Raw genomic sequence first — 25,667 nt, forward strand, 5'->3', positions numbered from 1 at the left:
TCAATTTGTGCCCCCTGGAAAAGCTCTGCTGTTATAGTGTGTGCTGTTCTCTTCGAGGAGACAGCACATACTCTTAAGGTTTCCTCCAGGTTCCTCCTCTTAAATCCTTGTGCTAAGCTAGCTGGAGAGTGTCCCTTGGGTAGGAAGGCTGCTTAGGACTGGTTGCTCTGCTCATATGGAGGGATGGGAAGATGCAGGTGATGCCTGTGAGGTTTCACGAAGGTAGAGAGCTGCTGTCTTGTGTTCTCAAGGTCCAAAGATGTCATTATTACAGCCCTTGATCAGGAGCATTACACACTGCAGTGCTGTGTTGACCCATTAATTTCAGCTTGCATTCCGAGGGTGCAGAGCTTGCACATTGCACATCACAGTTGGGATGGGCACAAATACCTGGCTGTGCTGAGTGTGGGGATGACTGGGAAAAACAGGTGGTGCTGAGGGGCACCTCTGCTGGGTGTGGTACCTGTGTACACAGGCACCTGGGGCTGGGCATGGCTCTCTGCCCCTCCCTGTGTCCCACTTGGACACGGCTGGCACATGTTGGCATCCCTGTGCAGATGACAAGAGAGCAGCTGTGGCACAAGCAGGCTTGGGAGTGGCTCTTTTTTGGGTGAGTAGATGATTGCAGAAGCAGCAAGCACTGAGAATATGGTGATATCTTCTTGGGAATTAAGAAAATTAGGTTTTGACAGCATTGCCTTTGGTTTAGCATGTTTATGATGCCCTTGGTCTTCTCACATTGTCTTCTCTTCTTTCAACTTCCTTTCCCTCCAGACCAAAACCTTGTTCTTGAGGTGAACACTGGGTCTCAGCAGCCAAAAATGTATGTTTTGCCCCACATAGGGATTTAAGTATCTTACCTTCCTTGTCTGGTTTCTTGAGAGTCCCCAAAGGAGGAACCTGTCTGTAGAACAGCATGTATGGGAAAGCCTGGGCAGGACAGAGTGGGGGCTGTGCTCTGCTGTCCTCAGTGGTACCTGAACATTAGATCTGCAGCAGCACCTAGCAGGTGACCAAACCCACTTTGAATTTGAGGGAAGGTTTATAAGGACCTAGATGGACCTCACACAGCTGAGAACAGAACCAGAGCTATAGATTTTTGAGGTCTCTGTTATCTTTCACTTTGCTGACTCCATACATTTCTTACTTTGGCCTCTGGACTGTAGCTGTGCTAATCCACTTTCCTGTGTAATGCAGACTAAGTCCTGAGGGATTATTATTTTTAAAATGTGCTTGTTCAAGCAGTGTCTCATGAGTTGCTGACTCTGGGTGTGCTGTGTGGCAGACCAGGGCAAGAGGTGGTGTGGGCAGGGGTGCATGTGCTTGTGGTCTCCCTGTGCCTGATGCTGCTGGGTGCATCTGCCTGGGGCAGAGGGGAGGTGAGGCAGGTCTGATCAGAGGAGCCTTGAGTGCAGTGCTGATGGATGGACCTCTGGCCATGAGGTTGGATGAAGGAGGGAGCCAGGTGAGGAGGATGGGGGAGAGGGAGTGCTCAGGTGCTGCCACATCTGGACCTGGCATTGGTGAAAGCTGGAGGAGGTGTCCTCCCTTGTGTGTCTGTGCTGCTGGCTTTGCTCTGTCCTGTGCCCTCCTGTGTGGGTGCTCCCCCATGAGAAGTGCATGATGGCTGAGGGGAGAAGGGTGCCAGCAACCTTGTGTGAGCCTGGGGTGGCTGGGTGTAAGGGGGTACAGGTTTCTTCTTGCCTTTGGGGCTCATTATTATTAGCTGCTGGGTGGCTGTCAGCAATGTCCTGAAGAGATTTTCTGTTGCTTGATCTGTTATTCCAGCTGTTACTCTGTTTTCTGAGCAGAGCCAGGATATTTGTCATTTCATTGCAAAGTGAGATTTATCACATTTAGGCAAAATCCTGTGTAAGGGCTGTCCCTGGATCTTTTGCCTGCAAAGCATTTTGGGCTGAAACAGCTGGGTAAGAGAAGCTCTGGTCTCCTTATTTCTGGTGACAGCAAGAGCAGAGCATGACCCTGCAGGTGAGCAGGTACACAGATCAGTGGTGGAAAACACATTTTACACTGAAGTATTTCCATTAGGAAACAACATGACTGGGGACACCAGACACCAAGAGGTTGGCTCACAGCACTCTGTTTTCCATCACCTCCTTAGGCTGAGATCTCTCAGGATGAAGATGTGAGAGCAATCCTTCAAGTAGAGTAGGGGCTGGCTTGTCCCTTTGGCATAAACTGGAACCTCCTGCATTGGTCAAGGTCTTGGTTCTGCCCTTGATCAGATGGCTTTTGTGGCCTAAATTTGAAACTTTCATGCTGATATGGAGTGCTCACCTCACATAGTGGCATTTGCACTCGGTTTTCTGGGTGAATTTGGACTTGAAACTGCAAGGGGGTTTAAGGAACCATTGGGTGATCAAAACACAGAGAAATTGTTTTCAGGTAGCGCAGAGAGCAAAGAGTATTGAGATCAGCAATTCTTGGCAGCTAAGCAAGGAAAGCAGGACAGCTATTAATCAGAAACTGGCACTTGATAAAATCATAGAATAATTTGGGCTGGAAGAGACCACAGGAGGTCTCTGATCCAGCCTCCTGCTCCAAGTTGGGTCAGCTCAGTAATCAGCCCAGGTTTGTCTCAATGCAGAAAGCAATGAGCCTACTGGGACTCCTGCCTCTCAGCATTTTGTAAAAGCTGATGTTATTGAAAAACCCTGGTTGCAGTGCATGGAATTCGTAGTTCTTTCCACCCTGCTACCTGTGTTTGTGAAACAAACTTGAAAGTTGCTTGAGGTGCAATTTTGTCAATGGTAGGGTTGAGACAGGCTGGAGAAAACTTGGTCAAAGACAAAAATCCCATTGAGTCTCTACTCATTATGTTGCCTGAAAGTGGAGAAAAATATGCATGGACTGTTTTAGCACTGCAGAAGTCCAGTATTTCATGTATTCCTGCTTCTGTTGGAGTAAGTATCTGGTACAGGTGTGGGAATACCTGCATTAAGGTGTCTCTTTCTGATAGTTGCACCTTTTGTTCCTGGAGAGCTCGTGCAAAAGTGTGATGGGTCTCTCTGGAGTCTCAGCAACTGCAAACTGAGCTACACAAGTTCAATCCTGGGAAATAGCTGGTGAGTGTCCAGGTCCCCATACTGGGAGTATCTGTGGCCACACCAGTGCCTCTGACATTTGCTGCCCCACATTTTTGTCTGGTGGAAGTGAAGGGCTCAGCTGACCTGATGGCTTCTGAGGCAGGGACTGATGGCTTCAGGGGACAAAAATAGATTAATGCAATGATATTTTTTCAAATATCTTTCTATGTAATGTCCTTTTTTGAAGCTTTCTGGGTTTGGGATTGTTTTGAATGTGGTAGGGGAAGAAAGAGTAGATGAGAAGGATCTGCATGAAATGAGATTATAGTGGATTTGAGTACTGAGAGAAGCTGCATTCCCTGGGGAAGGCTGCCCATGTCTGAGCTGGGATCTCCCCTTGGCCAGGGCTCCTGGCTGGACCATCATCCCAACACTCAAGCCACCCTGTATGACTTACACAGACTTCTGTGGAAAATAGAGACTTTCAGGCACTGAAATCCCAGTCCAAAGCCAGATGCCTGAGGCAGCCTCTGGTACTGCTCTGTGCCCTCCAAGCCCTGCCTAATCACTTCCTGGAGCTAGAGTTGCTGGGTTGAATCACTCAGCATTGCCTCCTTGGCAGGGACACAGGGTCATTGTCACCACCAGTCTAACTGCATCCCAGGAAAAGGAGGTCCTGCCCTCCTCTTGGTTTCAGGAGTGCCATGTCTTCCTCACCCTGGCAGTACAGTGACTTCACTCAGGTTTTTGGAGCACAGCTCAACTGATCCCAGGTTGTGAATCATGCCCTGGAGTCATGGACTCTGGATGTTGGCTGTCACCAAGGGGCAGGGGCTCAGATAAAGTGAGATGCTGCAGTTCTGTATCTTGAGGGGGTGCCTGGATAAGACAGGCTGAGGAGCTTTCATTAAAAATGGTTCTGGGTAGGAATGCTGGAACTGGGGGAGACTGGTGTTTCTCCAGGAGTGGGGTTGATTGTGTTTTGATTGTGGCTGCTGTAGGGAGGTGGCAGATGTGACAGTGCCTATTCTGCAGTGGTGGATTTTCAGTGCTACTCCTCCCCTCTTCTTCTTCTTGCATGAGAAGGATAACTTGAGGGTAACTTGAGAAGCAGCTGAGGAGTGAGCAAGGCTCTCTGAGGAGCTGATGGAAGTGTATAGGCGGGTGTTTGGCATGCAGGAGGATGTGCCAGTTAAGTGGCTGTGTTACTCATTTTTTTCCTGGAGGCCAGAGCTACTTCCATCTGAATGGGCTGTGCAAGGAGTGTGAGTTATGGCACTTGTCTGCACAATGAGCAGAAACTATTCCTGAGCTGTATTCTTGGCTAAAAGATGTCTGCAGGCCAAAGGGATTGACAGGGTGGGTACTGTGGGAGTCTGTAGGGACTCAGTGTCTTGGAGTCTGGCTGCTGGCAGTGGGGATGAATGGACTATTCCAGAAAATACCATGGTATAATACTAAATTTCTTACTGCTGAGTTTTGTTTATCCAGAAAACAAAGTTGCCCCTCCTTCCAGCCCCTCAGTGCCTTGCTGGGTGGGAAGAGTATTTGCACAGGACAGGCATCCTCCCAAGGAGAATCTGAAGAGCTCACAGGGGAAAAGGCACAGCTTCCATCCCTTCCCTGAAGAACACCTTTATTTTGTGTTCCTTGCCAAAAACTGCAGCTTCAGAGAGGTAAAAAGCTGAGAAGTTCCCCCTCCCTCCTGCTTCATTCCTTTCCACCCCCCCCCACAAATGATGTATTTCTTTCCCCTAAGTCCATTCCATTTTGGCTTTGTTTCCCTATGAGACAGTTTTGATTTCATTTTGGAAATTCCCCACTCACCCATCCGCTGCATTTTGCCAAGAGAAATGCATGCACAAAACAGTTCTGGGTCAATCTGAAATGACCCTTCCCTCATCCTTTTTCAGTCCCTCCATTTTCCCTGCTTGCATCCCAGCCCAGTGCAGATGTTGTGCACTATACTGAACACTTCTGTGCAAGCACTGGGGGAACCTTCCTCTGCACAGTCCCAATGAGAATTTGCTTCAGTTGTTGGTTCCCCCATGAGACCAGGTTTGGTTTTGGGATCCAAGAATTAAGAGAGCCTGTGGGATTTCCCTTTTTTGTGTAGACTGGGGTGCTGGAGAAATAAGGAAGGAGTGCCTGGGGAGAAGGGATTGGGACTGGTGCTCTGGTGTCAGTGCTTTTGGCTGAGTCACAGTGCCTTGGTTTAAAGCATCTCCCTGCACCAGAAGGCATGAAATGGGCATGAAGAATGTGTACAGCCTTTGAAGAGAGGGGTTTGCCTCTGTTAATACTCTGTGGCAGGTTGGTTTGTGTTGAGGACTAACTGCTGGTGAGATGCACTGTTAGCCCAGAGTTGAGCTGCTGTCTGTCCATCAATACCATGTGTATCTCTCCAGCCTCCAATCTCTTGCTCAGTCCCTTGGGAAATGGCACAGCTACTACTGCCAGGGCTAATTATTCCTCAAGACAGAAGACATGTGATAAAATATTAACCTTTTTCAAAAACAGAGCCCCAGTTAATTAGCTCCACTTTTGTGACACATTTACCCAGAGATAAAAGCTCATTCCCCAGATATCTGTCTGTGGAGCAAGGATCTTTCTGTATGTCCCTGTCACGATGGGGGACACAGAGGAGTGGAGGAGTGAGAGCTGGGAATTTAATAAAAGACAGTGACCTGCCAGTCACTGCACCCTGAGGATAAACTGCTCCATTTCAAGGTGAGCAATGCCTGGGAACAGGCACTGCTGCTTTTGTTCAAGAGCCCAAAGCTGGAAATGGAGACAGAGTGGGTGGTGGGATCCACCTCACTCCCTACAACTGGGCTGTGTCTGTGTTGTCAGTGCCACATCTCTGGAGCTTGAGTTTGGGGGCTATGTGGGTAGATAGGGCTCAGTAGAGCTGAGTGAATAACAGTGTTTCAGCTTTTTTGGTTTTTTAAGAGAAAGAAAAGCCAGGAGATAGCAATTTCAGGATAAACCAAAAGCTAAGCTGTTGGTGAATCTAAAAGTAAAAAGACAGGAAAACTTAAAGCCAAAGGGATCTGTTTTTCTCATCCTGAAAAGGGAAAAATTTCATTTAGATCTCAAATGTTTTTGACACTTTAGTCATCTGAAAATGACAAGCTGTATTTAAAGGCAAGTGATTGTGAGTATCAGATGAAAAGCACACATTGGGCTCCCGAGGAACAAGGGATGTGCTGGAGTGGAAGTGATGCTGCAGCGTTGGAGGCAGCAGGAACCGCTGGAGGAGGCAGTCACTGCACCAGGGGAGGCTTTTCCCTATGGAGGGAGGGATGGGGGTCTCTGACAGAGCAGGGTTGACTGCAGACCCAGCTGTGGCCCTGGGGGTGGCTGTGCCAACATCAGTCAGCATGGGGACACAGGATTTCCATTTCAAATTCCAGGTGCCTCCTTCCCTGCAACAGACTGGGAGGATCCTGGGGTTTTTATAGGGAGGAGAAAACCTTGCCTGTCTCAGTGCCCTTCGGAGGCTGCACCCACCTGAACCACACCAGGGCCCAGTGATGATTTGGTGGTGGCCATCCCTTCATCACCAAGTGCTTCAGCATTCCCAGGGTGCCATTGATCACCCTCTGCTATAACCATCCTCTGCCTCTGACTGCTGTAACGTATTGACCACTTTGTCTTACAGTTATTACGTGCCATCGATTACTTTGATAACTTGCTCCAAGTTATTCTGACAGAATGAAGTTGTTTAACTCTCGTGCTTGTCTCGCTATTTCTACTGACCTAATATGTTTGTGTAGGCTGAAATCCAAGTCAGGTATTAGTAAATAATGGAACTAATTCTCCATGACTCGCTCCTGTTGATAATTAAGACCATGAGACAGTTTCCTCCATCAGACTCTTGTTTGTTTTTTTCTGCTATCCAGCACCTTAAAGTCCTACTCCGTCAGCTGCAGCAAAAGGGCATTTTGTTTTGAGGTTGTTTGGGTGGATTTCTGCTGTGAGCACTGCAGATCCCTGCATGTTGGGAGTGTTTTTGAGCTATCACAGCATGAAGCTGGGTTTGTGCTTCCCCAGCTGTGACTACAGAGGTCTTGTGAGGATGGGGACTTTCTCTGCTTTGATTTGCCATGTGGTGCCAGGAAGCTCTGGTCAGAAAGCATCCTCTCTCAGGAATCTTTACATCCAGGGTTCCAAGCTTCTGAAATGTAATTTCAGGTTTTTCTGACTTCTGAAGATCTTTAATAATGGATTGGTGGATTTTCCATGAAGGTGCAATTTACCAGATTTTGCTTTTACTTCCACAAAATGAAAAACTTTGCCATCAAAAAACTGGAATCAGTTTTAAATTCTGCTGAATTGTACTGGTTTTTTTTTTTTTTTTTGCTTTTCACTTTTGTTGGCTTCATTTTTCTTTTTGCCTCAGTTCTGAGGAAGGAAGGGTGGAGGGAGTCAAGAAGCAAGACAGACCCTGAGTCTGAGTGGAGGGCCCTAGAAGGCTGAATTATTCATGAGCTGCTTGAAAATCAAGACACACAATCTGGTTTAACTTGTTTTTAAAGGCAGCCATGCTATTCTTTCCTACCTTCTTAGTAAATTCTCTTTTTTTCCCCCCTCCTCTTTTCTGAAGACAAAAATCCAGCAAATTTTTAATGAATTATAAATGCATCTTCTCATCAGTTTTGAGGTTCACAGGCAGCAGCACGTCATGTGCACAGAAGGTTATTTTTGCCTTCTTGCATTTCCCCTTTTCTTCAAATTTAGTCGTTTGATGAATTTTTTAGATATCTATCTTGCAGGGAAAAGAAAGAAAGAGACTGAAAGAGGCAGTGAGTTAGAGGAAATATTAATTGCACACTAGCCAAATCCAGCACTTCTTCAAGTTTCAGAAGCTGTGTAGAAAAATGTCCTTTTTGATCAACCCAAGGAGACTGATCTCAGGTCAGCCAGTGGTTAAGTTGCACCAATTCACAGGACTCTACTCTTTTGTGCATTTTCTAGTATTTTTGTGGAAAGGTGCAAACTTGGACAGGTTCCTCTGGATATCTAATCTACAGCCAGAGCTGATTCACTGCCCCAGCAGATTTTTCCTGATGGTCTTCTTTTATAATTTTATCAAATTACATCTAGTTCAAGCCTGCTGAATAATTCCATGTTAGCTCTGATGCTAACCACCAGTGACTATTTGTTGCAGATGTTCCTCCTTAGCCTTGCTGAAACACTTGTTCACCTTGAAGTCATCTGCTCAACCAGGGATTCCTCTCCTTGGATGACCATTGTTCCTCCCAGCCCCAGCAGCATCTGTCTTGGGTTGCAGTACAGGATGTGACCAGAAATGTGTGTTCCATCACTATCTGTTGAAGCCGGGTGAGGCAGTGATTCCTTATCTCCATGGCACATACCATCTGCTAATGGGCCATCTTTAAACCAGCTGGGGCAATCATCTTTATCTTTTCCACAGCCCATCCTCCCTCCAGGAAGATATCATCTGCTGCTGGTCCATTCAGTCCCACTGTATGACTGATAAAATTACATCATCCCACTGGGAGATGCTCCAGCCAGGGGGAGCAGCCAAGCTTTTCCTACCTAGATAAAAAGTGAGATTTTGGACAGCAAGTTACCTTCTTTCCACTGGATTCCAGAGGAAAATGGAACCTTTCCACATCATCCCTGGACCTTCAGAGGAAAACTGCACCTTCTACAGGACATCTGTCACTGCAGGAGGATGCAGCCACCATTTAATGGGACTGCTACCAACATCCTGACTGACAGGGTGTCAGGTTGTATTCTGACTCTGTCAGTGTTTTTGGGATTGTTCTTTGTACTACTGTATTTTTATTTTAATTTTCCTAGTAAAGAATTGTTATTCCTAATTCCCATATCTTTGCCTGAGAGCCCCTTAATTTCAAAATTATAATAATAATTTGGAGGGAGGAAGTTTACATTCTCTCTTTCAAAGAGAAGCTTCTGCCTTTATTGGCAGACACCTGTCCTTCAAACCAGGACACTGTTGCACGCTGTCCTAGGGATTTTTCAGCCCCTTTTTGGGAATACAAGCCTGAGGCACATGCCAGTCCAGCACAAAGAAATCCTACCGACCTTACTCAAGGGTATTTTTTCACTTTGGCAAGCCAAACTTGAGCTGGCATTCCCTGCAATCATGTGGCACTGCCAGCTGACATCTGACTCCGTGTCCTTTCTTCTTTCCTTCTGGCACGCCTGCTTTCCGGGCTGCTGAGCCTTCCAGCTGTGTTTTCAGCCTCTCTCTGCTCTAGGCCTTGCCTCTGCTGGTCCAGTAGCACCAACCCACAGCCTGGACCTGCAGGACCAGGTTGGGCACAGAGGGTCTGGAGCTGGTGGCAGTTCCTGCAGGCGCTGCTTTTGCTGCTGTGTCTGTGCTCTGAGCTGCTACACTCACATCGTGGTGTATCCTAGTGGAGCTTAGGGGCAACTCCAGAGGGAATCCCAGAGCTTTCTCTGTAGGTCCTTGTGCCAGAACCAAGGGTGTAGATGGGAGATGAATGCCATGAAGATCACTTGACCCTTCTCTGTGCTCTGGTCAAGCAAATTCTGGATTTTTGTGTCCCATTTATTGTGTTGTATGAGACTGATGTGTTGACTGTGGCATGAACAGCACTTCTTGGATTTTCCATCTCTGGATGTCATCAAATAATGATATTTTGAAAAGTACTCTTCAGTCAGGCACAAGTCACTGGACTTAATGCATGGATAACTGAGAAATGCAGAAATAACTGGGAGAAATGCCAGAGGCTGTGTTGCCCAGAGGTCAGGTGAGGTGGTGCACAGTCCTGTCCAGCAGTAACCTCTATGAAATTACTAGATTCCATATGAGTTGGCATATATATTGCTTTATAGCTCTATATCAAACCATGTCCAAGGTTGTTATTTTTAGGGTATTTTCATGGAAGTCTCCTAGGGTAGTTATTGAGAATAAACTCTTTACTGGGAAGGTGATGGGGCACTGGATTAGGCTTTCCAGAGAAGCTGTGAATGCCACATCCCTGGAGGTGTTCAGGTGTTGGATGGGATTTAGAGGAACATGATCTACTGCAAGGTGTCCCTTCCCAAGGCAGGGAGTTGGAACCAGTTCGTCTCTAAGCTCCCTTCCACCCAAAGCCATTCTGTGTTTTTATGGTTTATGAATTTTGTTTCAGCTTAAGGACAGGGTTTAGGCACAGTAGTTTTCCACTGTTGTGTATGCCACCCTGAGAGGTATAACCAAGGTGCCTGCATGCCCTGCCATCCATCCCTACAGGTGTGCAGAGCCTGGGGGCCCTAATCTTTTCCTTTCCACTGACATCTCTTTCCTTGCCTGTGGTGGGAGGGTAGCTTCCTCTCTCACTGGAGTGGTAATTTTCATTTTTTTCTCCATGGGAGTAATTTTTCACACCTTGGGGAATGTCATCTGAAATCAGTGTGGTTTGTCCATCAGGGGTGGTGTGAACCCATCCTGTTGGTGATGTGATGGCAGGTCCCTGTCCTCTGGGCTGATGTGGGAGCCCTGTGGCTGCAGAGTGCAGAAAAACACAAATACCCTTATTTTGGATGTGTGGTGACGAGACTGCTCTGCCACGTGTTTCCAAGGAGAAGAGAGGAGCTAGGAAGGAGGTGAAAGATGATGCAGCTCTGCCTGATGCAGCTGGCTGTTTGAAATAAATTTGCAGAGAGTGCTTTGGAAGTGGTGAGCTGTGTTGAGGGAGAGTTTGGACTTTGTGGGAAACGTTAAAAATTCAAAGCAGAGTTGTTGGCAAGTGATGGCTGTTAAGTAGAGCAAAGGAATGAGCAGAAGCCTGGCAGGGGGAATTCAGGGGGGTGGGATGAGGATAATCATTTATTGAAGGAAGTTAATGAGGCACAGGAGAGTGAATGTAAGAGGTGGGTTTTGAGAGACACAGCACAGTGCTGTGGGCATGTGATGTGCCCTTGGAAGAGCCTGGGGGCACCAGAAGAGCTTGTGCAACAGGGTCCATCTCTTTTCCAAGGCTGATTCCTAAGGTGTTGGTAGCCAGACTACCCCTTCAGAACCTTCTGATTCTGAAATTATTTTCATTTTGAATGGAAAAAAAAACTTTAATCAAAAAGTGACTCCTCCCATCAAATGAAGTTTGACTTCTTGCATGAGGAATAAGAATTGTTCTCCATCTGGATGTTCTCCCTGGGGTTTTTAGGGCAGGCCAGCCTGGCTTCTGTCTTCTTGCATCCCACCCAGATGCTGGGAACCTGCAGAGCAGCCTGGCAGCATTTCCTGCTTGTACTTGCTGTGCTAGGATTGCTCCCCAGTCCTGCTGCAAGATTTCAAAGCATCAAATTTTAAATGGCTTTATCCAGTGAGTTTCACCACACTGCAAATACAGGCAGTGCAGTTATTACTTTTTTTCCCTTTTTTTTTCTTCCCTTTTTTATTAACAATCTCAAAAAAAACTTTCATTGGTTTCCTGAAAATGTTGTGGGTGTTGCTTTTGGTTTTGTTGTGTTTTTTTTTGTTGGCAGTTGGGTGACCTATGAAATACCATCAGCAGCACAAAACACTTATCCAGTGACAGCCTGAGGTAGCACAGGCAGCTTTTAGCGGGTTTATTTTCGTTATTACAGCAATTTTAGGGCTGCATGCTGCAATTTTCACTTGCAGTGAGGTATTAAATTGAAATTACCCCAGATGTAATTGTCACACAAAATAATTCTGGACATGCTAGATTTAATGCTTTTCCAAGCTGTGGTTTTTATTACACAAGTAAGTGCCAAAAAAAAGACACTTGTAGTCAACAACTTAAACTGAAATCTGCCTTCTGGGGACCCAGGATGTTTAGTTGCAGTTACACTGAGGGAGGAAGGGGGGGAAAAAAAAAAGGACCAAGTGGAGGAAACTTTGGGAGGGCTCCTGAAAGAAGAACCCAGGAGTAAAACCCTGGGCATGGACAGAGTCAGGGCCATAAAGCACCCAGGAGGAGGAGCCCTGGAAGATGCAGCAGCTCTGCCTAACCCTTTTGCAGGCAGTTTTTGGAGAGGCAGGTCCCTGCTGTGGTGTAGTGCTGGTCATAGAGGCGAAGTGAGGCTGGAGGTCTATGGCAGCATCATTCCTGTCCTTGGGATGTGACAAGCTGCACTAGACAGAAGCCAGGGGTGAGTTGCAGCTCTGGAGGTGCCCGTGTGTGACATTCCAGCTTTTCCCACATGCACATTGCCTGGTTGGGCCGGCACACCCAGCTCCTGCTTTATTTACCAGCTCCTTGGCTGTTGTGATAGCGTGAGTAAAGTATTGATGACTTTGTATTTTCCACTCTTGCTCGCTCTCTGCCAGAAATAGCTTCCCTTGTTTGCTCCACAGAGCCCTGCTGGAAGTGGGTGGCAGGACACGCATCTGGGAGCTGTGTATAAATAGCACAGGGAGAGCAGTTGCCACAGTCTGTCCCTGCAGCTCCCAGAGCAAACAGGAGCTGAGCCTGAACAAAGCTGAGCAGCAGCAGTTTGGGATGGCTCGGCTGAAGTGGGATACTGGGCGATGCAAGGGGCTGCAGTGACCCAAAGAAGCAGCTCAGGGCATGACCTGCTGCTGTTTCATAATTCAGAACCCCGCTGTTCTCAGCATCCCCGAGATGCAGTTTTGATGGATGAGGGTGTTGTCGCACAGGGCAGTGTTGCTGAACTGTCTCCTGCATATGGAATAGCTGTGCGACTTTGGCGTCCTTTGGGGATGGACCCAGAATTAGAATTGGCTCGAAGGTGAATTTCTGGTGTGGATGACTGTGCTGAGGGAACAGCAGAGTAATGAGAAACCTGCTTTTGGTCAAGTTCAGGCAGGATTTGGAAAGGGTTTTGGAGAGAAAGCAGAAACTAATTTAGCGTGAGCTTGCAAATATTTTGTCCCACCCAGGATACCAGTTTTTCCTTACTTTTGGACTTGTTTCTCCTGTTGTGCATTCTTGTTCACTTTGTAAATAATCAGAAATGCAATTTCAAAATTAAAACATGGAAAATCTCATTAAAAATTATATCTGGAGCATTTTGGCATTTGAGAGGTACAACATGCTGCTCTGAATAGCATAAACCAGCAACATCTGGCTGCTCTTACGTGCTTTCTCCTCTCCATCCCCAACTTAATTTTTCCATCTGTTTTTACTTCACCTTGCAGGTACTGTGGTCCAGAACTTTGGAGGAGCAAACTGATGGTTTGTTGGAAGAGTGGTTGCTCAGTGCTCTTTCCTGCTGTTTTTGAGGATGGTAGTGGTAGCACCTGGGCAGTGACACAAGCAGACAAGTGGCATGTGGATGGGAAGGGACAGGATGGCTGTGATATAGAGCTACTGTTGTGTCATCTTAAGACCATCTTGAGGCACTGATAGGGATCTGGAAAGGGCAGCATGGATGTAAGAGGTATCTGGATTTTCTGAGCTGGGAATATATTGGTGTCAGTCTATAGAAGCCACAAATTTAATCAGCTAAAGGTCAAAGTAATTACAGAGTCTGTGACATTTCCTCCTGGGAAGGAGGCAGCAGGGGCTGTGGTTGCAGCTGTGGGTTTTTGCCTTCTGAAGGCTGGCTTGGAAAGTTTTGAATCCTAATCTTCCTTGTAGTCTGGTTATGCAGTTAAGGCAGAATTAATAAGGAATCAATCGATTTAGAAGCAGGGCTTGGCTTACCTTGCGACTGGCTGGTGGGGACTGCTTCCTCAGGAGCCTGGGAGTGAGGTGGATTGGAGCTGGAACTGCAGGGGTGCTCTTACCTCTGCTGGTACCATGAGCCAGGAGGATGCGAGAAGCACTGGTGGGTAGCTGGGAAGCACTGGTTAGAGAAAAGGGCTGAGAAAAGTGCCTCCCTTCTCATGCCTTCCCATTAATGACAGTTAAGTTCTTTGCTTGCTTTAATCCTTGGTGAATTACTTGGCAGTTTCTGGACTCTTTCAGAAATTATTTACACAGAAAAAGTCTGTGCTGCCTGTGTTGATGAAGTGAGCTCTCACTTTGAATTTCAGCACCTGAATAGCCTTTTCTGCTTCCTCCCTCCCTCCCCAGGTGTACGACTTTGCACTACAGCCAGGACCTCCCACCCACCAGCGTGGTCATCACCTTCCACAACGAGGCCAGGTCCACCCTGCTAAGGACAATTCGGAGGTAAGAGCTCCAGGGGATCTCTTACAAGAGGGTCACTGGGCCAGTGGTCATCATGAATAAAGGCAGAATTTGTTTGCACTCACCACAGCAGCAGAACCAGATCTGCCAGCTGTGGTCTCAAAAGGTGACCGAGAGAAATTAGCCTGAAAGTTGCTGTTTGAGAAGTAGGTTTTACAGTGGGATGCTCAGGAAAGTGAGGAGCTGTGCTCTTTTGTAGGGTCTAGCATGGAAAACTCTTGAGGGATGATCAGCAGATTAGACAGAGTCTGGGCAGAGAACTTTTCTATCCAGCTGGGTATGAGTGCTCAGCTGTATTTTGTCCCAGCCCCCTGGGGACAGCTATCATTCTGTGGATATCTGCTCCAGTGCTGCTGTATGAGCTTCTCCAGTGCCAGAAAAGCTTGCTAATTGAGAAGCCCTAATGACACACATGCAGACCAGATTTTCAGGGATGGTTTCTGTACTCCTGAGACACGGTGGAGCACTCTGGGCATGTGGCCATTCCTTCATTTGTCAGTTTGTTCTTGGCTGTGTTTTGCTATCCTGGGTAGACTGAAGGCTTCATTTTCACTGCAGGCTTTTGAAATCTGTGTTTAATCCCAATGAGTGCCTTGAATCTGTGGGTTCTCTTGTGGGGAGATGTGGTGAGGTGTGTCCAGGTCTAGGCTGGTGGGTTCCTCTGTAGCAGTCCTGGGTGTGCTCTGTGCCAGCAGTGCTTTGCAGCTGCATCTCATGTGTGCTCAGTGAAGGTCTGTGCCCTACTGCAAGTCTTGGCTTTTAAACCCTGCCATGTTTTTGCTGAGCTTTTCTCTCAGCATCCTTCCTCAGGTGAGCATATCCAGGGCCACAAGTGAGTTTGACAGTCCTGAAATTGAATTCCTGCTCTGCTTTATGGTTTCATGCCCAATCCTGTCTCCTTGCTTCACACTCAGTAATCTGTCACTGCTTTCTCTCTCTGGGGTGTGTGGATTTTGGGTGACACTGATGCTTGATGTTGTGTACCACCTCCTTGATCCTGGACCTTCTCTTTCATCTTTACAGTGCCTTGGATAATTCTGCCATTCTCCAGAACCAGTTGTATTTGTAACAGGTGGCAAGTGCAGTCCTCTAGCACCTGAGATATAGGGGGCTTATAACATCTGAAGTGCAGTGATGGATTTTAATCTCCTTTCTCCCCATAACTCAGCACCTGACTGTCCTGTCAGGTGTGATTATGAGTGATGAAATGTTAGACCTATGGTACAGCTCTTAGGCCTGGATCCCCCATATCTGGCTTCATTAGAGAACTGTTCATTGCAGTGATGGCAAGGTTAGAAATACAGGTACATTGAATTTTAACTTCTTCCTCAAGGTGATTGTCCTTTGAAGTTTCTTATTTCCAGCATAGGAAGACTTTCTTCCTTGTTCCTTTTTTTTTCTTTGCTTGCCTTGATTAATTGACTTTATGGCCTTCCTTACCTGGTTGTGTGTGATTTTCACCACAGCTTTGCCCCTTTGCACTGCTCCTCTTCACTTATGGGCCCTGGCAATTCCAGTGCTCATGTTTTATCTGTAGAGAGGTTTTCCCCAGCTCTGGGGGCCCTTCTGAGCCCTTTTTCTTGTAGGTTCATCCCCAGAGTTCCAGAGCCCCACAGAGCATCCCACTGAGCTGCACCCCAGAGACAAGCCCAGGCAGTGAGGAACTGAGATGACAGCCTTGGGTCCCCATCTGTTCTTCCTGTTCCTGGGCTGAGATCCTGAACTCTCCTGAGCTGACCCTCTTTTTTCTGGTCCCCATGGATTGGAAGTGGCTTTTGGCATCAGGGTACATCATTCTCCTCCTCGATGCAGTGCCTAGAATCTTGCTTTGATGCAACCAAGCCTAGGAATACTAATCCTTGGTGGCAGGCTGGTGATGTGGCTCCTGCTCTGTTCCCCTCTAGGTGTGGTTGTGCACATATTGCCACCTCCCTGCCTCTTTTTGGACCTAGCTGAGGGATCATCTGCCTCTTTAGTCTCTGTGGGCTAATTTGCTGTGCCTTCTGACTGCTTGGGGCTTTTTCCCTCTTGCTTGCCAGATACTCAGTTTAATTGGATCTTCCAGATGACTCCATCCCACAGTGGCTGTAACAACATGGATCATTTTCCTTGGCCATTCAGAACAAACTGTCCTCATGACAGTGCTTTGTGCCTTTTGGGGCAGTCTGTGGCCTAGTGCTTTGAGCATTGTGGTGGGTTAATTTGGCACCTCTTTTACCCTGTTCTCCCCAGTACATGTCCACAGTGGTATAACCCTGCTGACAGATGGACAGACTGAGGAACAGGGAGGAGATTTTTCTGTAGCTGGTGGGAGATTCTGGGTTGCAAACCTGGTTTCCCAATATCTGTTATGTTGGTTGGATTTTCCAGCCTCATTGCAGAATCAATGTTCTCTGTTAATTGCCCTCTCAAGAGCAAGAAATAGGACAAAGGGACATTTATTGGCCTGTCCAAAGCCATGGGTGATGGGACACTGTCCCTGAAAAGGGGTACTTCTTACAGGACCCCATGCAAACACAGAGGAGTGGCACAGGGAAGTGCAGCAGGGGACAGAATCGCCTCTTGCAGAAGCGACCATGCACCTGATGAGCAGGGGGGATTTTGCTGTTCCTGCGGTTTTCCTGGATGCTTGAGAGCCTCAATGCTCCCCAAGTGCTGAGGCTGAGCTGTGTTACAGGCTCAGTGTGTTTCAGGCTCTAGGCAGGAAGCAGCAACACAGCATCCCTTACCCAGGTCATGTTGGGAGCACTTGGGACGGTTCATTTATGGATATTTTGTGTTGTCAGAGTTATTGAGAGAAGCTGGTGGATTGTGTTGAATAATGAATTCATTTAAAAGTTTCATGATCTTTTCTCTGACCATTTGCCAGCTGGAAGTAAAGCAGGGAAAAAAAAAAAAAAGAAAAAACAAATTTGTTGAATACCCAGATCTCTGCAAATGGTGAGGTCAGCATTTACAAATGCATGTGCAGCTGTGCTTGTGAATACATACAACTGTCCAGCGAGTAGGGGATGGGTGTCATGAGAAAGGGAAATAGAAAATGGAAGAAGAAAAGGAGGAGATGGTCAATAGCAAAGTAGCTCTTGAGATTTTTTTAAGATTTTTGCTGTGCAGGTGGTGAAGAAAGCATCATTGAGCTGTTTCAACCACTCACTTTTCAACAAGTTCCTTATCCCTTTGTGGTTCAGTTTCACATACTTCAAACTCCAGGGCTCAGTGCCTATAAATGCTGAGTGTCTTTAGCAGTGCATGAGGTGGGACCATGTGAATAAACCCAAGGTGGGAAGGCAGGAGCAAGGGAGAAAATAAGCAATACAGAGGCATTTAAAATAAAAAAATAAAACCTCACCAAAACAACAGTTTTTATTTCTTGTCTTTCCATCCTATACTAGCCTGGATTTGGCAAGGGAATCCTAATCCTGTCATGTGGATGACCTGCTGGGCAGATGGTGAGACATTCCCATTTACTCTGTTGAGTGGCTTTTATTTATTTATTCTTCAAATTTGCAGCTGAGGAGCTCAGGGCAGGAATAAGAAAACTTAAATTATTTACCTCTTGCTGACAAACCAAAACACATCCTTTGGCAGAAGTCCTGATGCAAGTGCTTTGAATACCACATCAAATATTTAGATCATTACTTAGCAGAGTGAATATCATACCTTTCATTTTCCAGTGCTCATAGGTGAAAGAAGTGGTGTCCTGTGCAGCCAGGACACTCGTGCCACTGCCTTGTCTGCATCCAGACACATCTGAGACAGGGAGGTGACAAAGCCTCCTTGCTTAGGCACCATATGGAGTCTGTGCCATAACTGAAATGAGCCTGATTAAAGAAGCAAAAACAAGCCAGGTGTTGCACAGAAACTGTATAATTAGCACTTTGTGCTGACTATTTTTTCCTTTCTTTTTTTCTTTTCTGCTTTTTGCTTAAACCCTGGACTTTTTTTTTCTCTTAATTTGCTAATCATCTCTCACGGTGACTGAGTACACAGCCCTCCGTGCGCTCTTACCTTTTGATGTTAACATAAGAGAACTCTTGAATTTCAAAGAGCTTGGTGGGTATTTGAAAGAATAAAATGCAAAAGCCGCAGTGTAATCAAAGCTCATTATGGTTATTCTTGGTGTGATGTCTTTCTTCCTACATAATTAGCCATTTGGGGTTGTTGAAGCAGTTCATTTTGGTGGGTATTTTCTCTCCATACTCTGTCTGATTTCAATAATTGTGACCCTTGGCCCTTTTCATTCTTCATTATCCTCCCAAAGGTGGTTTTTTTTTTCCCCAACAAGTCCTAATATGTTGCCATGGAGAGAATTAACAGGTTCATGAGTTCTCAAGGATGGGTGCCCACAATCACCTCTCCAAAGCAGGTGGGTGACCACCAAAACCACACTGACTTGGTCAGAAGGTCTAAATTCCTTCCTGCAAACATTTACCATGGCTTACATGGTCCGGATGACTTATGCACTCGTATTTATTTGGAGATGAAATTGCTGGATCTAGTGCTTACCTCTGTGTAGGTGGAAAAGGATACAAACAAATTCTTGAGGAGGATGGAAGAGGGACCTTACAATGAAAATTTAAGGTGAAATTCTCCATGGCTATGTCTGCATAAGGTAAAAAAATCAGAACCAAGAAAATTTCAGCATTGTCTTTTCAAGATAATTCAGCAGCAAACCTGTTCTTATTAGGATGAGTAAGCGCTTTCTGGACTGGGGGCATGAGCTTTCATTTTGATGGTAACAAGTCTTTTGGCAATTTAAGGGACAAAACGTTGTGATCTTTGGTGCAGCAGAACTTAAAAACTGTTTTGATTTGTTCAAATATGTCCGTCACTGCAGTATATATCTACCTATGTTTGATTTCAGGGAAAAAAAATCTATAGTAACAGAGGGACTTCAAAGCACTGTAATATTGTCTTCTGATTTTTCCCATATAAAAGGGAAAAAAAAAGCCATGCACAGACATAAAGAAAGAAAAGTATTTTTAAAGAAATCAAAGCTGAGCAGAGGCGCAAGTAATAGAAAAGCCGGCTTTGAATTTTTAAAAGTGCTTTTATGGTCTATCTGAAAAAAAAAGCCAAACCAAAACCCGTAATGTTGAAAACATGGAAGATTTGATGCCTCTTTTTCCCATCCTCCCTGAGGAGCGCTGCAGGAGGGGTGCTTGCATTCTGTGTTCACAGTATCCTGTGTGTTACTGTCCTGGTTTGAAGGACAGGTATCTGCCAATAAAGGCAGGAGCTTCTCTTTGAAATGGAGAATGTAAACCCCCCTCTTCCAAATTATTATTATAATTTTGAAATTAAGGGGCTCTCAGGCAAAGATATGGGAATTAGGAATAACAGTTCTTTACTAGGAAAATTAAAATAGAAATGCAGTATTACAAAGAACAATCCCAAAAACACTGACAGAGTCAGAATACAACCTGACACCCTGTCAGTCAGTCAGGGTGTTGGTAGCAGTCCCATTAAATGGTGGCTGCATCCTCCTGCAGTGGCAGATGTGGTTCAGCTGAAGCAGTGCTCCTGTAGAAGGTGCAGTTTTCCTCTGAAGGTCCAGGGATGATGTAGAAAGGTCCAGTTTTCCTCTGGAATCCAGCAGAAAGCAGGTATCTTGTTGTCCAAATCTCAGTTTTTATCTAGGTAGGAAAGGCTTGGCTCTTCCCCCTGGCTGGAGCATCTCCCAGTGGGATGATGTAATTTTATCAGTCACACAGTGGGACTGAATGGGCCAGTAGCAGATGATATCTTCCTGGAGGGAGGATGGGCTGTGGAAAAGATAAAGATGATTGCCCCAGCTGGTTTAAAGATGGCCCATTAGCAGATGGTATGTGCCATGGAGATAAGGAATCACTGCCCCACCCGGCTTCAACAGATGGTGATAGAATACACATTTATGGCCACATCAACCCAACACACACCCACAGTGGTGTCTGTCATTAACCCCATGGAAGGGTGATGGCTTATGGAGCCAGAGGAGTCCTTGGAGACACCCTTCCCTCATGTGTCAACACGCTAGCCTTTCCCCCCTTGCTCTGGTCAGTCCCAGAGATGGCCACTGTTGGCATTCAGGGGTCATCTCCCTGATTTATGGGGTGGTAAGTCCAGGCACAGAGTTGGCAGCAACCTGGGAACAATGGGAGCCTGCAGTTGAGCTGAGACTGGGCTGCACCTGTCCCCAAGGCTTTGGAAATGGTCTCTTTTCTTCCAGAAGATGTGCTCTGGCAGGAGATTCTTTAGGGCACTGAGTACTGCTTAGAGCCCAGGCCTGAGCCTACACAGCCCAATGCCACAGTTTTGGTTGAGTTACTCTACCACCTCCCCACAGAGTTAAGCCCTGCATTGCATTTCTGGCAGCCACATCTACAGGAGAGACCAGGCAGAAGCAGGCCTTGAATGTTCCGAGTTTCCCGCTGCCTCCTCCCCTCCCGCTCTTGGTGGGTTATTTATTTATTTTGCTGGCTTCTTTTACAAGCCTGCAGGTTGCACAGAGTTAGGTTTCCAGGCAATCAGCACTTGTTAAATATTCCACTGAGCGTGATATTGCTCTCCTGTCTCTGTCTGCTGATGCTCGGCTACGGTAATTTGCCGAACTCAGCTCTGGTGTACGGGGATTTCTAAAAAATAACAAGCCTATTAATAACAATAATTAAAAAACACTTGACAGGTGGAAACAGCACATCTAAATTGTTGTGTGTGCCCCAGTGGGAGGAGGGGCACTGAGCCACTTTTTCCCAGTACTTCATTCAGGCTGTGGGTGTTGGAGAGGTGTTGTTTAACTCTGCTTGGTGCGAGCCAGAGTGTCGGGGTGGCCACAGCAGCTCCACACTCTTGCTTAGGGGACAGTGGCTTTCTCTTCCTTCAAACCTTATCATGCAAGGCATCTGAAGTGGGGCAAAAGAATGCTTTTGTCAAGATCATGAAAATGGAGGAGGCAGTGATTGTCTTTCCAGAGAAGATAAATCTTGGAAGTGATTTTTGAGGAGCTCCACAAGGGAGGTGCTAGGCTCTGGTCTAATAGAAAACCCTCTTTTTTGAGGATTTCTGCCCAGGGAAAATGAAAACCAGCATGGAAGAAGGATTAATTATATATGGAAGAAATTATTTTCTGTGAGTTACTCAGAGAAGTTGTACATGCCCATTTACTTGAAGTGTTCAAGGCCAGGTTGGATGGGGCATTGAGCACCCTGGTCTAGTGGAAGTTGTCCCTTGCCTGTGGCACTGGGATTGCAACTGGATGATCTTTAAGGTCCCTTCCAACCCAAACCATTCTCTGACTCTATGATTCTATGTCAAGCATCTTCCTTGGGATGCCATGTATGTCTTCCAAAAAAATCTAGTTCAACTTTTACTCTCTGCAAGGTTGTAATTCCAGCACCTGGAGGGGAGGGAGTGCACCAGTGCAGGCAGAAGGCACCTGGCAAGGGGGAACCCCCTGGATGGGTTGGGCTGCATTTTTTCCCAGCTGGTTGGGTGGCTCCCAAGTCCCCTGGGGCTTTGCCCTTTGTAGCTCTCCTTATTGTGGTCTGGGCCAGGGATGTGGTTTTTTCAGTCTTCCAGGAGCTTTTTTTTTGCCAGAGTTTTGGGAGCTTGAGAGACTGGGAAAACCTGTTAATAAGGATCTGGCAGGGGATCAGGGGCTGCAGGATTGTTATGTAGTTGGGTGACTGCCCTCCTGTGCCAGTGGGAGGTCTTGAAGATCTGAAATTTGGGGCGATTTTAAATCCTTTGTGGAAAAGGAACCATGCTCAGGATGAAGGCAAAGAAGTTGAAATGCTGTAGAAGCCTGTACAACCTGACTGGCATTATCAAACCCAACTGAAGCACTTCGAAGGCTTTTGGGATGCTCTAGGGCTTCTGCTTCAAGCAGACAGCCTTGACCCTTTGCTGGGGCAGGATTTTAAATGTGTATTAGCAACTGCAACTCCATGTCTGAAGTGTCAGGGTGACTTTTGCACTGCTGTTTATTTGGAGATGAAATTGCTGGAGCTGGTGCAGCCAATCCATGACCTCTGCACCATGAGAGAAAAAGGAAAGAACAGGTGTAGATTTTTTAATAATAACAATAATAACCCTTGGTGGTGTAATTAAGAGGAGCTTGTAGCTTTGAGCCATGTTTCACAGTCTCTGAGTACAGGGAGGGAGCTGTGAGCCACGTCCTCCAGCCTCTCTCATTACCTAGGTGGGCTCCAGCCCTGCTCTTATCCTCTTGGCAGCCTCTGCCACACAGTCAGCTCACAGATAAAAACAGGAGTTGTCCTGCCACAGCTGTGAGCTGTGTAAAGATGGGTTTGAGCTGGGTAATTTTCTCTGTGCTGGCTCTGCTGTTGCTGGACACCATATCATTAGCCCCAGAGGAGGTGGAGAGGTGACAGCAGCTTTGCTGTAAGCCCAGTTAGGAATATTGGTGCAATTTGGAAAAAAAAAAAAAAAGCACCAGGTTTTCCTGGCTTTATGTGGGGCTTTGCTTTTGCTCACAAAGGTGAGAAGGGTATTTCAGCTATTTCCTATGAATACAGAGCCCTTGGCTCCTAGATCAGGCTATGGGGAGTTGATAGCCAGGCGTTGTAGATTACTGGGGGATGGTTTCTGGGTTCTTATCTAGTATATGCTTTCTGGAAATCCAAGCCTGGTCTTCTGTGCTTTGGCAGGGGGTCAGTTCCTTGGCTTTCCCACTCCATTTGCTGGGTTGTTAAGTTGGTCAAGCAGTGTCATGGATTTTCTCTCTTCATTCCTTAGCGTGCTGAACCGCACCCCAGTGCACCTCGTCCATGAAATCATACTCGTGGATGACTTCAGTGATGACCGTAAGTGACCTCTTCCCTGTGAAAAGCAAAGGGCCAAAAACCCTGGGAGAGACTGGGATTAGCACTGAGACAGGGGAGGGTTTGCTGGAATGGAAGGAAATTTAAAGCTCTGTAGCTGTGAAGAGCAAACCCTGCTGTGCTGGGTTTGCATCACCACGTGTAGAATTCAAATTCCAGATGATCCAACCTCTTCTCACGAAAATAATGCACGAAAAGCGCTTGGCAAATCGTTTTTATGCCCAGCAGATGCGAATCCAATCCTTACATGGCTGTATGCCACCATGGCCGTGGTGTGTTTGATCTGCCTTTCAGCTGCAGCCAGGAGCAGTTCTGGGTTGACACCACTGGAATTCCATGGGACCGTGACAGTCTGACCCTCTTGACCCTATGTATATGTTCTGCATACATTTATGTGGATGGTCAGAAACTCTTGATTATTTTTTTCACCCATGGAAAGAGGATTCTCCCTGCATGGGTTTCCCATTTCTGATGTGCACCATAAATAGCATTGTACACCACACAAACAGCCCACATCCTCCTGCTGTTCCTCCCAGTTAACAGTGTGACTCAATGGAAATCAATAGCTCTGGTCTCCAGTTGAAGGTAGCTGAAGCCCCACGGGCTCCCAGGGAACCACCCCAGCTAAAGACCTTGCCTAGTACATGGGAGAGTTGAAGATCTAAGTGCTCAGAAATACTGTCTCAGGCATAAAAAGGATGATAAACTGGCTGAGTGGTCTGTGGCACTTAAGTTTCAAGGAGCTGCAAAATAAAGCTGTTTACTTGGAAATGTGAAAACAAAGCCAGATAGGTTTCTTTTAAAAAAACGGATCTAGGCTTTGCTCTTGGATGTTATAAATAGGCACTGCCTTGGAGAGCATTAGGGACAGATTTCACACAAGACCCACTTCTTGGCATTGACACCTCCCTGGGAAGTTGCTGAAGCTAGGGGAAGGAGCTGCTGTGATTAGGGTGAGCCCTGGAGCAGCTCCAGCACACAGGGCAGGCAGGCTGGGCAAGTCTGGGAACTGGCAGAATGGCTGTGATGGGGAAGAAGAGCAGGTGCAGGGACTTGAGCTGCCCTGGAGAGCAGCAGGGCAGGATTTTTGGAGGGTGGAGGAAGTAAATGCTGGGTATTTGGCTAAATAGGGAAAGTACTGCCTTCCTGGAAGGGGGCAGGTTTGTAGGAACACAGCTCCCCTGTCCCAGCATGCCAAGTGCTATGAGCCTTGGAGAAGGAACAGGGCTGGGTCTTAACTCATCCCAGGGCACCAAAAGGGAGCCTGTTTCCTATGTAACTTAGGGCAGTCCCTCAGCTACTCAGTGCTTCTCAGCTATCTGACATCTTTGCTGTGATAGTCTGAGCCTGCTGGCATCTGCTCTGCATGCATTTACATAAAATACATGCATTTGCATAATGCACTACACACACATGGTCAGTATTTTCCCTGCAACCCACCCCAAGCAATTAGTGCTTTTATCTCATGCCCAGTTGTGTCTTGTTTCTCACCTCACTCAGCCTGCTGACTTGTTATTCACTGGGATGCAGTTCTTCAGCACATGAGTTCTCACTATCCCCAGCAGATTTTCATTGTGAGTCTGCAGCCAAGCCCTGCCCCTTCTGCTCCCCTGTTCCAGCTCTGTCCCTGAGTTGTTGAGGCTGTGGGTACAGTGATCTCTTGCTGACAGACATTTCTGGAGTGGGTGAAAGTGCTTGTGGGGGTGTGTGGTTTCAGGGTTTGGGCAGAGGGGATGGGGCACTCACCTCTGTTTATAGTGCTGAGGAAGAGGGGGCAGAGGGTTGAGAGCCACGAATGGGTTGTGGAGGTCATATTGTGGGTGTGTAGATGTGGAGGGGCTGTGATAGGTAGGTACATCTGACATCCCATCTTTGCTGGGAGAAATTTGGGTGCGGAGGGATCGATTCTAGGGTTGTGTGTGGGGTTTCAGGACCTCCCTAGCTCAGGTGTAGAGGGCTGTCAGGCCTTCCTGCCCCATGGAGCTTTTGCCCAGGGTGTGAGGAGCCCTCAGCTGCTCCACAGGCCTCTCCCTGAGCATCCCTTTCTCCTTGCTGAAGGCTCCAGGCCACCACAGGAAGCTCCTGCCCTGCCAGGCAGACACGCATCAACAGCTTGTGCATTGCTTTGCAGCTACCAAAAATAGTCATTTGCATTGATGTGCAAAAATTTAGATTCTGACCTGAACCACAACTTTTCTATGCTGATTTTAGTGCATAATTCAGCTGCTCTCAGTGTAAATCTGCTGATTTTACACTAGTTCTAAGAAAACTGCTGCTCTGCCTAGCCCAATTTATGGTTTGTGAGCGGAGGGGTGAGGCTGCTGTGACCCAGCAGAGCCACTGCCCTAAACAAGCCAACAGCCAGAGCAGGGCAGGGTGCTCTCCCTGCTGCCAGTGTCTGTGTGCTGGCAGGGCTGAGGGTGACTCTGCCCCCTTTGTGTCTCCCCAGCTGATGACTGCCGCTTGCTGGGCCAGCTGCCCAAGGTGCAGTGCCTGCGGAACGGACGGCGGGAAGGTAAGAGCTGCCTGCCCACTGAAACACACAGACACAGCTTTGGGAGGGGTGGCAGTGCTGGAGCCAGGGGAACCTCCATGGGGTGGTCAACAAGGAGGTCAGTGGCTCCTGGGAATCAGGAGATAAAAGAAAATGTGATAAAGAGCTGGGATTTGAA

The 25,667-nt window shown here is 47.0% G+C and overlaps 1 protein-coding gene across 1 annotated transcript in view; it reads left to right on the forward strand.

Moving 5' to 3' along the window:
* The window catches only part of GALNT14 (polypeptide N-acetylgalactosaminyltransferase 14), a 92,414-nt gene that overhangs the window by 36,315 nt on the left and 30,432 nt on the right, over window positions 1-25,667 (forward strand). The window contains exons 3-5 of the mRNA XM_056488598.1: window positions 14,057-14,155; window positions 22,910-22,977; window positions 25,445-25,510. Coding sequence (XP_056344573.1) covers window positions 14,057-14,155; window positions 22,910-22,977; window positions 25,445-25,510 — 233 coding nt within the window. The remainder of the gene's footprint in view (window positions 1-14,056; window positions 14,156-22,909; window positions 22,978-25,444; window positions 25,511-25,667) is intronic.

Source organism: Oenanthe melanoleuca, chromosome 3, assembly GCF_029582105.1.
Source record: "Oenanthe melanoleuca isolate GR-GAL-2019-014 chromosome 3, OMel1.0, whole genome shotgun sequence".
NCBI lineage: Eukaryota > Metazoa > Chordata > Aves > Passeriformes > Muscicapidae > Oenanthe > Oenanthe melanoleuca.